At 44.0% G+C, this 12,945-nt stretch overlaps 1 protein-coding gene across 7 annotated transcripts in view; it reads left to right on the top strand.

Moving 5' to 3' along the window:
- MYO3B (myosin IIIB) overlaps nt 1-12,945 on the top strand; it is a 349,141-nt gene that overhangs the window by 191,413 nt on the left and 144,783 nt on the right. For 6 of the 7 annotated variants that reach the window (XM_048486352.1, XM_048486349.1, XM_048486348.1 and 3 more), the window contains 2 exons: nt 6,793-6,872; nt 10,797-10,817. In XM_048486352.1, the coding sequence (XP_048342309.1) occupies nt 6,793-6,872; nt 10,797-10,817 (101 nt within the window). The remainder of the gene's footprint in view (nt 1-6,792; nt 6,873-10,796; nt 10,818-12,945) is intronic. The other variant, XM_048486350.1, reaches the window with a different exon arrangement.

Here is a 12,945-nt window from a genome sequence, read left to right as displayed (position 1 = left end):
AGCACCTCAGATATGGCCTGTAGGGACAAAGTTAGGGCGCCGTTCACCCAAATTGCAGTAAAGCTTCTTTGCTGCCATTATCACAAAACAGTGGGATCCAGTCTGTGGTTGGTTAAATGGCATAACTACAGATGTGAGCAAATGGATTTTTAACAGTACGTTAATTTAGATAGACGAGGAGCCATAATGCCATTGGTATCATAAGGACAGGACTTTCAGAGCAGAAGTCCAGGGTTCAGCATGTGGTGGAGCAAAAAAAAAATCCAAAGGCATTCCCCATAAGAGAATTAAATCCAGAATCAAAAATTACTTGACTGTAACACTTCATAGTGGCACATTTTGTTTACTGTTGAAAGCATGATCAATGAATTTTCAGGAAGCCTTGAGATGGCCTTTGTATTTTTCAGGTGTTGGCATTAATGCAGTTATAAATGATTTACTATCTGTTGAGCAACGAAATTGCACTTCTTCAACCGGCAACTTTTCTGCTACTCAGCATTTTCCCCCCTCTTCCCTGCAGTGATATAGCCTGAAAACTTCCCTAGTTCAATTCAAAATAAAACCAATGTGGATTTCTGAAAAACATGCTGTTTTGCAGTGTTTCCAGAAATCCTTGACCAGGGTTTAAAATAGGCCACAGGAGAGGAACTTGTTTGAGGGGAATCTATTCCTTCTCTTAAGGAGCTGCTTACACTGAGCTTGAGAAACCTGTGGTACTCGGTCACAAAACCCAACCCAATCGACTCCTTTTTACTTTCCTCTCTCCAGAAGTAAAACTGTCTTGTTGACAGTTTTCCAGAAAATGGTATAATAATCTCTGATGCATGACACTCCTTCAACATTTGGTGAGCCTGCAGATGTAATTCATGGAACGGGATTGAGCCAGCAGCGAAGTATAAATAGACCCATTAAGGATTTGTGCAGATCAGTATCCTGCTAACAGCATAAAGCATAGTGCTGTCAAGCAGCTGGTCATTCACAGGCTATTAAGATATTTGGAAAGAAGCAGAAAGCTGTAATTCAGTGAGGAGGAAAAAGCTTTTTTTCTGACAGATGGGAATAGAGAAGCACTTCAAAAAATGTTCTTATATTGTGCATGGACGGATAGAGGCTGGCAAGCTTACAGACAAGAGTATTTATTTTATATACTTTATTTATAAGCTACTTTGCAGCCCGATGTGGATCTGAAGTGGCTTACAATATTCTTCCCTCCTCTGTTTTATTCTTCCAATAACTCAGTGAGGCGAGTTAGGCTGATCAGCAAAACCAACAAATCAGTCACCTAGCAAATTTTCATGACAAGAGTGGTGATTTCAATCTGGGTCTTCCAGATCTAGTCCAACACTGATGGCTACACTGTTCTGGTATATCACTACCTACATGTCCCACAGTCTGTTCTTTATGAGAGCTGAATGGTAATACTAAGATGCAACCATGAAACATATGACTAATACTACTTCATGCATAGCACACTGCCTGCAACTGTGTAGGTAAACTTCACCAGTGATTCCCAGCCATGCCTGATAAGGCATATTCTTACTGAACATCATCTTCATTCCTAAGATGCCTCCAATTCCTGATAGAGGGCTTAGCACCACAACATAACATATGATCAGGCTGATACAAATAAAGTACTTCTTTGTTGGCAGGCTGAGTATTCCTTCTATGTTGGCTAAGATTAGCATTTAGGAGGAATGCCACACGTGTCAAACTCGTGGCCTTCCAGGTGTTATGGACTACAGTTCCCATCATCCCCTGTCAGTATGATGCTAGCAGGGGATGATGGGAACTGTAGTCCATAACATCTGGAGGGGCGCAAGTTTGACACCTATGATCTATGCCATTGCATGGATTTTAGATGGCTAAGTATAGTTATACCCTTCCAAATCCACTGAAGACAAGGTAACTTTGTTTATGATTGCATGGTTCCTTTATTGTACCCTTGACATATGTTAATTAATTCAGTCATACCATCTTAGTGGAGGGATCCCCAATATGATGCCTGTGTGAGCCATGCCCCCCACAACACCTTTGGGATGCCTGTCAGGTGCTTTTAGAAAGTGTTCAGGGCCAGGTGGGGCTTTCTCCCAGAAGAGCTCTGTTTGGCCATTGGATTGTGCAGATTTTTAAAAACGTGCTTCAGTAGCCGTTGCGTGTATGCAAGAAAATGTTTTTTGAAGCTGTAGGTTCATTTTAAAAGGTACCTGTTAAACAGAGTTACTGTTAAATGAATGCTTTACCTTATTTCCTGCCATATTGTGGTTGGTTCTGCCTGTTTGGGCAGCCATTTTGTAGGGTGCTGTGTGGTTTCCGGGCTGTATGGCCGTGTTCTAGCAGTATTCTCTCCTGACGTTTCGCCTGCATCTGTGGCTCCTCTGAGGATCCTCTGAAGATGCCAGCCACAGATGCAGGTGAAACGTCAGGAGAGAATGCAGCCCGGAAATCACACAGCACCCCAGTGATTCCAGCCATGAAAGCCTTCGACAAGCCATTTTGTAATTGGCTACTCTTCCTGAGGTAACCATTTTGTAGTTGCACCCACCACCAATGTCAGAATTTCAAAGGCGTCTGCATTCTTTAAAAAGTGGGCACTTCTGTCCTACTGTATCTACTTATCTCATTTCATCTTGCAGTAGTGTTTACATTTTAGCAATCTAACATTAAAATAAGATACATATATTGATAATGAGTAATATTTATAATTAATACATTCATTTGCATGATAGCACAGCTGGACAGGGTGTGTTTGTGTGAGGGGACATTTTTCACCAGAGATATGACCAATAATTGTCTGATAGCAGGAAAAAATGGGGAAATGTTTTGTGTATAATATGCAGCTGATGAATCAAGACTCTAGGCTCCAAGTATGATACTTTTTTAAATCTTCCGTCCTCTTATAGATCTTTGCCAGTTACTTTCAGCCTTTGTGCTCCCTTGCTGCCAAACAGATAGGAAAACTGTGATCACAGATTCCTAAACTGACAAGTTTCAAAAGTCATGCTGTGACAATAAAGTGGAGGACATTTTCATGGACTTCTCTTAGTTCAAGGACACTGGACCTGTTACCTACCTATGTCCATGGAGGAAAAAGTAATTCCCAGATGACGGAACAAAAACCCCTCTCTGAGCACATTTTTCCTATTTGTCTGATAGTCTCTTAGAAACAAACAAACTTGAATCCAAAAATAATTCCCCCTTTTTTAACATGTATATGTAATTTCCAGATCTGTAATGTCGGTTTCCGAATTGTTTCCAAAAAGGTCTGCAAATCAGAGTGTTAAAAATTCAAATTTGAACACCGAATGTCAAAGATCTTTTTCCGTGTAATATGGCTGCTATATTTATTGAATGTTGTTTTTGAACTAGATTAATTCAGGTTTTTTTTAAGAGAGTTTTTTTTAATGCTGCCTCTTTCCAGATATTTAGCATGGGCTGCACCTTTGGAATGCAGAGAAGACTGTTTGGAATTAACATGTTTTCTGCAAAAGTGAGGCGCCAAACAGCGGAGTTGCTGCAAACAAACCACTTTTTAACATCTGAAAGAAGCGTTAGCACTTTATTTACATTTAAATTAAAATGGAAACTTATTTGTGTGTTATGTTTCTGAAAGGTGTGCGCACATCTGCCGAGGCCTATTGTTTATTCATGCTGCAAATCCTTTGAAATGTGTTAAAATGCTTCCCACTCATTATAAAAATCCTGCCACCCATGGATTAGGACTTTGATGTCACCAATCCCGCTTCAAAGGGTTCTTTCAATGCTATTAATCACCGTTTAGCCTCTGAAGATATGTAGCCAGAGAAAACATTTGGACATCTTGTGCTCCCCTCTCGACTTAAAACTTTGAAATATATCTGGAATGGCTTGCACATGCATCATCCTCATCGTTTCCTCTTTCTTTCAAAGCTTTCCTTTTTTTAAAAAAAAGCTTCCCCCCACCATTAAAAAAAAACTTTTAACCAACCCCCCCCCCCCAGCCCTACCCCCAGATGTTGGAAATTATAATTTTTTAAACATGTCAACAAACTGCTTCGTGGATTCTCAACATTTAACACAGTGGACATGATCCCACCATAGATTAGTGCTATTCCAGCCTTATCTGAGGGTTGGTGGAAGAGACTAATGATAGGGTGATTGCCATCAACGTGGACAGAAATCTGCCCTCTTAACAGAGGCTTAGTGCAGATGTTATTTAACAGAGGATGTTATTTACTTGCCTGCCACAAAAAGCTCTGGCTACCCAGTTCGCACGCATTAACCTCTGTTAAAGGGATAAGGCATTTTGCCCCTCCAGTTATTACCAACAATCCAATTTGAACTAGAGTTATGGACTCATATCAGATCAGTGTCTTGGAAGGCTGCTGCTCTGTTTAGGATTGCATGTAAAGAGCCTCCACAGTGTAGTGGTTAAGAGCCTGTGCACTCTAATCGGGAGAACCTGATTTGATTCCCCACTCTGCCACTTGAGCTGTGGAGGCTTATCTGGTGAACCAGATTAGCTTGTGCGCCCTAACACATGCCAGTTTGGGCTAGTCACAGTTCTTCAGAGCTCTTTCAACCCCACCCACCTCACAGGGTGTTTGTTGTTGGGGCGGGGTTGGGAAAGGAGATTGTAAGCCCCTTTGAGTCTCCTTACAGGAGAGAAAGGGGAGGGATATAAATCCAAACTCTTCTTCTTGGTTCGACGAAAATATGGCTTTTCTTTTCTAACAAGTGGAAGTCAAAACTACTTAACGTCGGCAGGAGTGAGCCATTAATCCCCCACCCCACCCCGCACATACCAATAAATATAGGCAGGCTTTGAAAAAAGAGAGACCTGAAGGTGATGTCATCTGAGGCCTCACTCTGTCCTAAGGGGCGTTCTCCAAATGTCAACCCCTGAACCCAAATTAGGTCAGAGTGCGCCATCAGATCAGTGCGCCACAGCCACCGGGGTCCTTCCCAGCTGAAAAGGAAGCAAACCTTTTATCAGGAAATTCTGCCATGTTCTCATCACCTTTGACTCGCAGAGGATGAATCAGAGTTCATGAGAAGACATACTTGTAGCTTTGCCCCTCTGCCCACTCACAAACTGGTTCTTTCAAAAGTGCTTCTTGGTGTTGATGATCAGTGATCTGTTATCTAGGCTGCTCCCTGAGACCAGGCTCTCTGGCTTTTATCTAGACAAGATGTGGCGGCCTTTGGGTGATCTGTTTACAGTTCCTTAAATGTAGCATCGAGCCTTTTTACACATCATGAGAAATGAGGTGGCAGATTAATCAGGCAGAATCTGGGCCATTATTGTTCAGGCTCTCTCTGTGTTTGTTTAGGTAAACCTTTTTAAGTCTTTGAAAGTTCCTTGCATGTGCTAAAATGAGTACACCAGGGAATGTTCCCTTGATGTTGTAATTTACTATGTAACTGGACAATTTTTTACATGCTGGAGCATTCAGAAATGCCCCTATCTGTCATCTAAAGTAGTACAGCCCAAGAATCACTTTGTGGTTCATTTATACAAGAGGCAACCCATGCATAAAATGTTCTGTGTGCATGTCGCATGGGCAGGCCCATTTGTGTATGGTTTTAGCAGGGCATTCTTTGAGGAGAAAAACATTATCTAGGACCAGGGGTCCACAGTTTTGTTAAGCCCAGGGCCAGTTTTGGAATTTTGAGAATGAGGAGTTGAGGGACCTCACAAAATGACTGCTGTGGAGCACAAATGTTCTTCCAGGTTTTTCTGAATCACATCATGTACCAGTAAGCCAAGATTGTCTCTTTGCTGTGAGGAAGAGATGTTTGGAGAAGGTGCCACAAAACCCTCTAGTGGTCATCATGGTACTCATGGTCACCCCGAAGGAGATCACACCCCATGTATGAAAAAAGTAAAAGGTAAAGTTTCCCCTTCAGTTGTGTCCGACCCTGGGGTACCACTGCAAGCAGTGATTTCATAGGCAAGCCTTTTTTGTTGGCTAGTTTCCCCGGCTATTCTTTACCCCCTAGCTTTGTGCTAAGTACTCATTTACCGACCAAGGAACGGATGGATGGTTGAGTTGACCATGAGCCAGCTGCCAGGATATCTGACCCACATGGGGCTCGAACTCCTGACCATGTGAGTGGCAGTGCAAGCACTTAACCACTATGCCACGCGGCTCCTCATATATGAAAACTCCTTCACAAAATAGGATGCATATTTTAAAACACCCTACCATCATAATGGAAAAAGGCAGTTTTTGTCTTTATTCCTTTGCGGTAAATTAAGATATATGTAAGTTTGTGTGTGTGTGTGTGTGTGTGTGTGTGTGTGAAAGTGAAGCAGACTCTTTCCTTATTCAGTCTGTTCTACATCTCGTTCTTTATTTGCCTAGAAGGAGCTCTGGAACTTGATGCCACTGACACTTCTACCAAAGTTGGTTTAATTTCTCACTTACAGTAGCATCACAGGCAGGATTAAAACCATTGTTAAGTTCGCTGTAGTCAGTGGGCTTAGTATGGTACTGTTAGTTTCTGCTCCAAGCTGTTCAGTCCTTGACGCTCTGAACTTGTAGTAGGATATGATTGTAATGATGGGGTGGGGCACTAGTTCGTGGCATTCTTTCTAGATTCCTTCTCACAGAATAGTGAGTTTCTTTTGTTGGCTTGTCACTCTAATATGCCTCTTCCAACTATTCGGAAACTGTGAGAAACTATTGGGTAGCATTCATGCTTCTACTGCTCAGGAAAGTTTCCTGTCATCCACACTGTACTTCACTCATTATTCTTGCCCATTCCCTAATTTTTTCTTTCCATCTCTCTCTCATGCTTTCTTAAAAACAGGGAACTTGGCACAGACAAGAGCCAGAGTGACAGCAGCATCCAGGTCTTTACCCCCACAGCTCAGCACTGGACGCATTAAGGTAGGTACTCTGCACTTAGTGCCTATTTGAAAGGGATTCCCACCCGTTTGAAAGGGATTCTCCACTACAAAGCAATATTACAAGACCTAGAACAAATGCTCTATTGCATAGGGGTGTTGCTGGGTTGTTTTAATTATTTTTACAGTAGCGAAACTACTAAGGTTATAAGCCTCTGTGTAAGGCCTGGAGCTCTCCCCACATTATAACTGATCTCCAGCATGGTGTAGTGCAGGGGTAGGGAACCTCCGGCTCTCCAGATGTTCAGGAACTACAATTCCCATCAGCCTCTGTCAGCATGGCCAATTGGCCATGCTGGTAGGGGCTGATGGGAATTGTAGTTCCTGAACATCTGGAGAGCCACAGGTTCCCTACCCGTGGTGTAGTGGATAAGAGCAGGTGGATTCTAATCTGGAGAACAGGGTTTGATTCCTCACTCCTCCACCTGAGTGGCCGAGGCTTATCTGGTGAACCAGATGTGTTTCCCCACTCCTACATTCCTGCTGGGTGACCTTGGGGTAGTCACAGTTCTCTCAGGACTCTCTCAGTCCCACCTACCTCACAAGGTGTCTGTTGTGGGGAGAGGAAGGGAAAGGAGCTTGTAAGCCACCTTGAGTCTCCTTACAAAGGGGGGTATACATCCAAACTCCTCCTCCTCCTCCACTTCTTCCTCTTCCTCTTCTTCCTCCAGAACACAGAGTTCAGTTCCCCTGGAAGAAACTGCAGTTTGGGAAGGAGGATCTATATCAGGGGTCTGCAGCTGCGGCTCCGGAGCCGCATGCGGCTCTTTCAGCCTTATACTGCGGCTCTGGGTGACCTGGAGGTCGGAGGGTAGCATGGGTGTGTCCCTCCAGCCCTCCAGAGCAGCGCTGGAAGGAAAAGTGAGTGGAGGGGCCGAACCGGATGCGGCTCCGTGCATGAGGGCGCCACTTTTCGCGTCCCCTCCACTCACCTCTCCTTCCAGGGCTGCTCTGGAGGGCTGGAGGGACACGCTCACGCTAACCTCCGACCCCTGGAGGATGGAGAGTATTGTGGGCATGTCCCTCCAGAGCAGCCGCCATCCCCCTTCTGCCATCCTCGCAGCTGCCACCCCCTCTGCCCCATGGAGCAGGCAGCTGCCTGCTCCGTCGGGTAGAGGGGGTTTCCCTGCCTGGTGCCTCTGCCTCCCGGCGCTGGAAGGAAAGGTGAGTGGAGGGACCAAACTGGAGGCGGCTCTGTGCAGAGCCACCTCTCCGGCTCAGTAGATCTTCACGGCCGTGGAAAATGGGTCCAAATGGCTCTTTGGGTGGTAAAGGTTGCCGACCCTTGATCTATATAATTATATCCTGTTGAGGTCTCACCCTTTCCCCCACCCAAGCTTCCGTAGACTCCTTCCTTAGGCTCCAGAAATCCCCCAACCCGGAGATTGCAGCCTTAGCACCTACCCGGGTGTGATTACTACAACAATGGAACTGTTCTTTCGGATCGAGTTTAAAGTAATTTTTGTGTGTTATATATGAATTATTTCTGAGACTATTCATTTGTAAAAATAACATGTCCTAAACTTTGAAAAAAATCAAATGCTGCTCATTTTCATGGGGGAGTTTCATCTTTTGATCATCATAATCTCTTCCCCCCACCCCCCACCCCCGTCTTATTGTTGTTTGGCCTTTTCCCTTGTAGTTGCATGCAGAAGGATTAATATGTAATCTTTCCCTTGGGAATGAGTCACTGGCTCCTTCGTAATCAAACATAGGTCTTTACAATCTCTCCCTCTTCGCAGCCCTGTCACAAATTCTGTGGTGTTGCCTCCCCCACTTCCTCCTTACCTCTATGGGACCTCAGTCTCACCACCCTTTTACGTCCCAGAGTGCCGAGTGCCCTCCCGGGCTTCTGCTGAGGCGAATTCACTGGGTGGGTCCCCGGCCCTCCATGATGCAGCTAGCCTCCACACCGCGGGGCTTACAGGACGTTTACTGCCTCCTGGCCCTGCCTGGTGGGAGCACGCGCCTTCCTCCAGCAGTTAGGGCCCTGTGAAACCTTGGAGAGTTCCGCAGGGCCTGCAAAACAGTGCTGTTCCACCGGGCTTTTGAGGGAGCCAGCCGCTGAGCCCACCCCTCGTGTTGTCCTGCACACTGGCTATCTATTGGACCATCTGCCAATCCCCTCCCTTCCCAGGGTTCGATCACTGGGGTTGGGTGTCAGACCTCTTCTATTATTAATCAAAATTATTTATTGAAGGCTACATTACTGCTGCCGTGAAGTTTTATAGTTTTAAAAGGCTTTGTATTTTAACTGGGGTTATTCGATTTGTTTTATTGTATTGTTGTTTGTTGTGTGCACCTCCACTGAGCCCCGCTTTGGGAGTAGAGGAAGCGTTTACCAAAATCAGAATAAATAAAAAAATAAATCAAATAATAAACAAACACTTTCTGGGGTGACAGAGCTCCGAAGAACTGTGACTAGCCCAAGGTCACTCAGCTGGCATGTGTTGGAGTGCACAAGCTAATTTGGTTCACCAGATAAGCCTCCATCTGGTTCACCAGATAAATGCTGGTTCACCAGATAAATGCTAAGATAGCTCAAGTGGCAGAGCGGGGAATCAAACCCGGTTCTCCAGATTAGAGTGCACCTGCTCGTAACCACTACACCACTCTGGCTTTTAACTTTTTCAATATCAGAAGTGTATGCCCAGTATGCTTTGTTCTGTCAATAAGCTCAGTCTCTCAAACATTTTCTAGTCTCAAATTCTAACAATCAGGATGCAAGAATCTCTTCCCCTCTCTCCTCTGATGGGAAAATTAACTGGAGATGTTGCAAAATGTCTGCCTAAGAGAGTTCTGAAATCCCTGCCTGATAACCTTCCCTGCAGACATCTCTACAGTTCTAAGCAGAAGATTGATATTTTTTCGGTCATGTGACCTCCTGAAATGTTTGAAGTTATCTAAGCTGATGCAGCATGTTTCTCCCTGTGCTGTATTAGGGGGGGGCAAGCGAGTGAATGAGAGAGAGAGAGAGAACTATACTTTTAATTTGAGATGCATGCACAGTTTAGAGCAGAAAAATTACACCTATCACTAACTGCGAAACCTTCCAATTTCTACTGGGTCTTCTTGTGTGGTGTGAAATTATTATCAGGAGTTTAAAAATAAGGCCAAGTCTGATGGTGCAAAATAGGTAAAAATATTTTATGACTCAGATAAAATTCCCTACACGTTTCGCCCAAGGGGCATCTCCAGGGGAATCTGTAATAGATAATATATAAATATGTTACTGAGTTTATAAAAACAGTTAAAATTACACAAGCAAATAAAACATATTAAAAATCAGAATACAGATTGTACCATAAACAAAACTGATGGAGCTTAGTTATCCTCGAGATTGCACAGAGGAGGAAGAAAAGAGGCTTTATAAGTGAGAGAGATAAGATGAAACAGTCCAGTACCCAACAAGTTTGGCTCAGATTTAAAGAATGTTATTTGTGCTTAAATGAATGTTACCAACCCTGTTAGTCTTGCAGTGGCTTTTCAGAGAAGAGTATAAGTTCAGTAGCAAGCTGTCGATGAAAGAAACCTTCTATATACCAGTCTTTAGTTGACACAATGGCCCCTTCTGCAAATGCAGAATAATACACTTTCAATCCACTTTCACAATTGTTTGCAAGTGGATTTTGCTATTCCGCACAACTGCAAAGTGCATTGAGAGTGGATTGAAAGTGCATTATTCTGCATGTGCGGGATATAGAAGGGTACTTCTATATACTTCGTATATAGAAGGGTACTTCCATTGGCAACTTATGACTCCTATGATTGATGTGACCCTTTCATTTCTCCATGTAATTCTGATCATCCAATCCATTTCTCCTGTCCTTCCTGACTCTGTCCCTTCAACGACTATTCTAATGCTGATTTAGTAGCTCTTTCTTTTCCTTTCTTGTTTTGCATGCAGTCTCCCAAGTACCTCCTCAAGGTAAGGCATATAAAATTACTGTTTTGAGAACAGCGGTCCTTCCTCTGCCTCTGCTTACAGCCCTTTGAAAATCAGAGTCTAGATCTGGTGACATATAGGAAACGCGGCACAATACAAAGGTTGCGGTGGGCAGCGGCGGTGGCGAAAGCGCCGTTCTCTGGTTCAAATGTTCATGGTTTACACAAACGCCGCCTGTTCACAACAGATGGTAAACTGCCACAGAGCATTCTCGAGTGCTAAAATGTTACTAATGTGCCATGTGAACAGGGGACAGATTGTTTCCTTTCATTTTGTAGAACTGTCATGCAACAATACAAAGCTGCTTTGGATTGCTATCTGTGTGGCTGATTTCCTCCTCCTTTCATTCACAAAGTCAGCTTTGATTTTTGATCAAGAGCAGCTGTAGTGACAGCATAATTAAGACATGTGAGGAACAATATACTTCCTCCCCTGCGCACTATGTTGAAACGCTAAGATGCTTTTTCTGGGTAAAGCAGTGGCAACTTGGCAGCGTGATACCCGGTGTAGAATACTGAAAAACCATCCCAAATAGTTAAAAGGAAACAGGTTTTGCGTTCAGTGGAAAGGAAGCCGATGCCTGCTGCTTCATTGTGAGTGCAGTCTACAGAGCAGACCTGTTAAGCTTGGGCCACCGTTCTTTGAAATTAGGCCAGAGGGATAGCAAGGTAGGTGGCAAAGTTTTCTTCATTGCTATTTATTTTTATCCCGAGTTTCCTCCAAGGTTCTCCCCTTTTCCGTTTTATCTTCACAACAGCCCTGTGAGATAGGCTAGGCTGACAGAGGGCACTTCCACACATTCGGAATAATGCACTTTCAATCCTCTTTCACAATTGTTTGCAAGTGGATTTTGCTATTTCGCTCAGTAAAATCCAGCTGCAAAGTGGATTGAAAGTGCATTGAAAGTGCATTATTCTGCATGTGCAGAAAGGGAAAGAGAGCGACCCGTCCAAGGTCACCCACTAAGTTGTATGGCATTAACTAGAACTAGCAGGAACTTGGGAGTTGACACATGACGGGGCCATACTACCTGAATGGTCCACAATTTTACTTGAAGGACAACCAGGAAGTAACATCAGGTAACTCTAGGATTCTTCAGAAACTCTGTGGTAAAATCACTTCTGGGTTTTCCACAGAACTGGAGTATTGATGCATGTGAGGCCTTTTTCCCTCCCAGTGCTGCTCGGGACAGGAGCGGGCAACACAGGCTAAATGGGAACCTTCCCACTAAGCCTGGCAAACCTAAATGGCAAGCAGGGATTTTTAACCTAGGTCATCCCAGGCCTTGCCCTGAAGTCTTAGTACTACAATGTTCTGGCTTATTTGACGTCTTCATACAGCAGGCAAATATAGAAAACATTTCTTATATTTCAGCTCACATCAACTCTGTCAATATGTACCCATACTGATAAGTAGTTTGCCACATATCTGTGCCTGATATGTAGTCAGAGTGTTGCCAATTCTGCCTTGGGAAATTCCTGGAGGTTTGGGTGATGTTTGGACAGTGGAGGGCAGAGGCGTAGCTCCAAGGGGATGTTTCAGGATGTCGCAGGGGCGGGACGGGACGGGACGGGGTGGAGGATGCACCGGTGCACTGGGCATTTTTCCCCATTGCTATGCCTCTGGTGGAGGGAGCTCAGTAGCGATGCAATACCTTGCATTCTGCCATTTAAAGTTGCTGTTTCCTTCATGGGAACTAATCTCTGTAACCAGTTTTAAATCCGGAAGAATTGGAGGTCCTACCTTGAGACTGAAAACCTTCCTTCCAGTCCTGCAGAATAATTAAGTTGTTGTGTCTTTCCTCAGTGTACTTTGATCCATTGTGAGGGGGGGAAAAAAACCCTGTGGGTCTGCTTTGCATGATGAGCATAGCCTGCCGCAGTCGCCACACAGAGATTTTGAAGCCATGAAGGAAAATGAAAGTTTTCAGAAAATTGAAATATATTCGGCCCCAATTTTTTCCTGGCCAACCTAAACTTATTTTACTGCATTAGCAACATAAAATGTATAATTTTGTTACTGTAAAAATTGTACTTTTGGGCATAGTTATGGAATTTTAAAAAAAGGTCATCCCTTCATTTTGTAGAAGCAAAATTGCAGATATAGTAAG

The sequence above is a fragment of the Sphaerodactylus townsendi genome, linkage group LG02, assembly GCF_021028975.2.
Source record: "Sphaerodactylus townsendi isolate TG3544 linkage group LG02, MPM_Stown_v2.3, whole genome shotgun sequence".
NCBI classification, from domain to species: Eukaryota; Metazoa; Chordata; class Lepidosauria; order Squamata; family Sphaerodactylidae; genus Sphaerodactylus; species Sphaerodactylus townsendi.
This window is presented reverse-complemented; position numbering and strand designations above follow the sequence as displayed.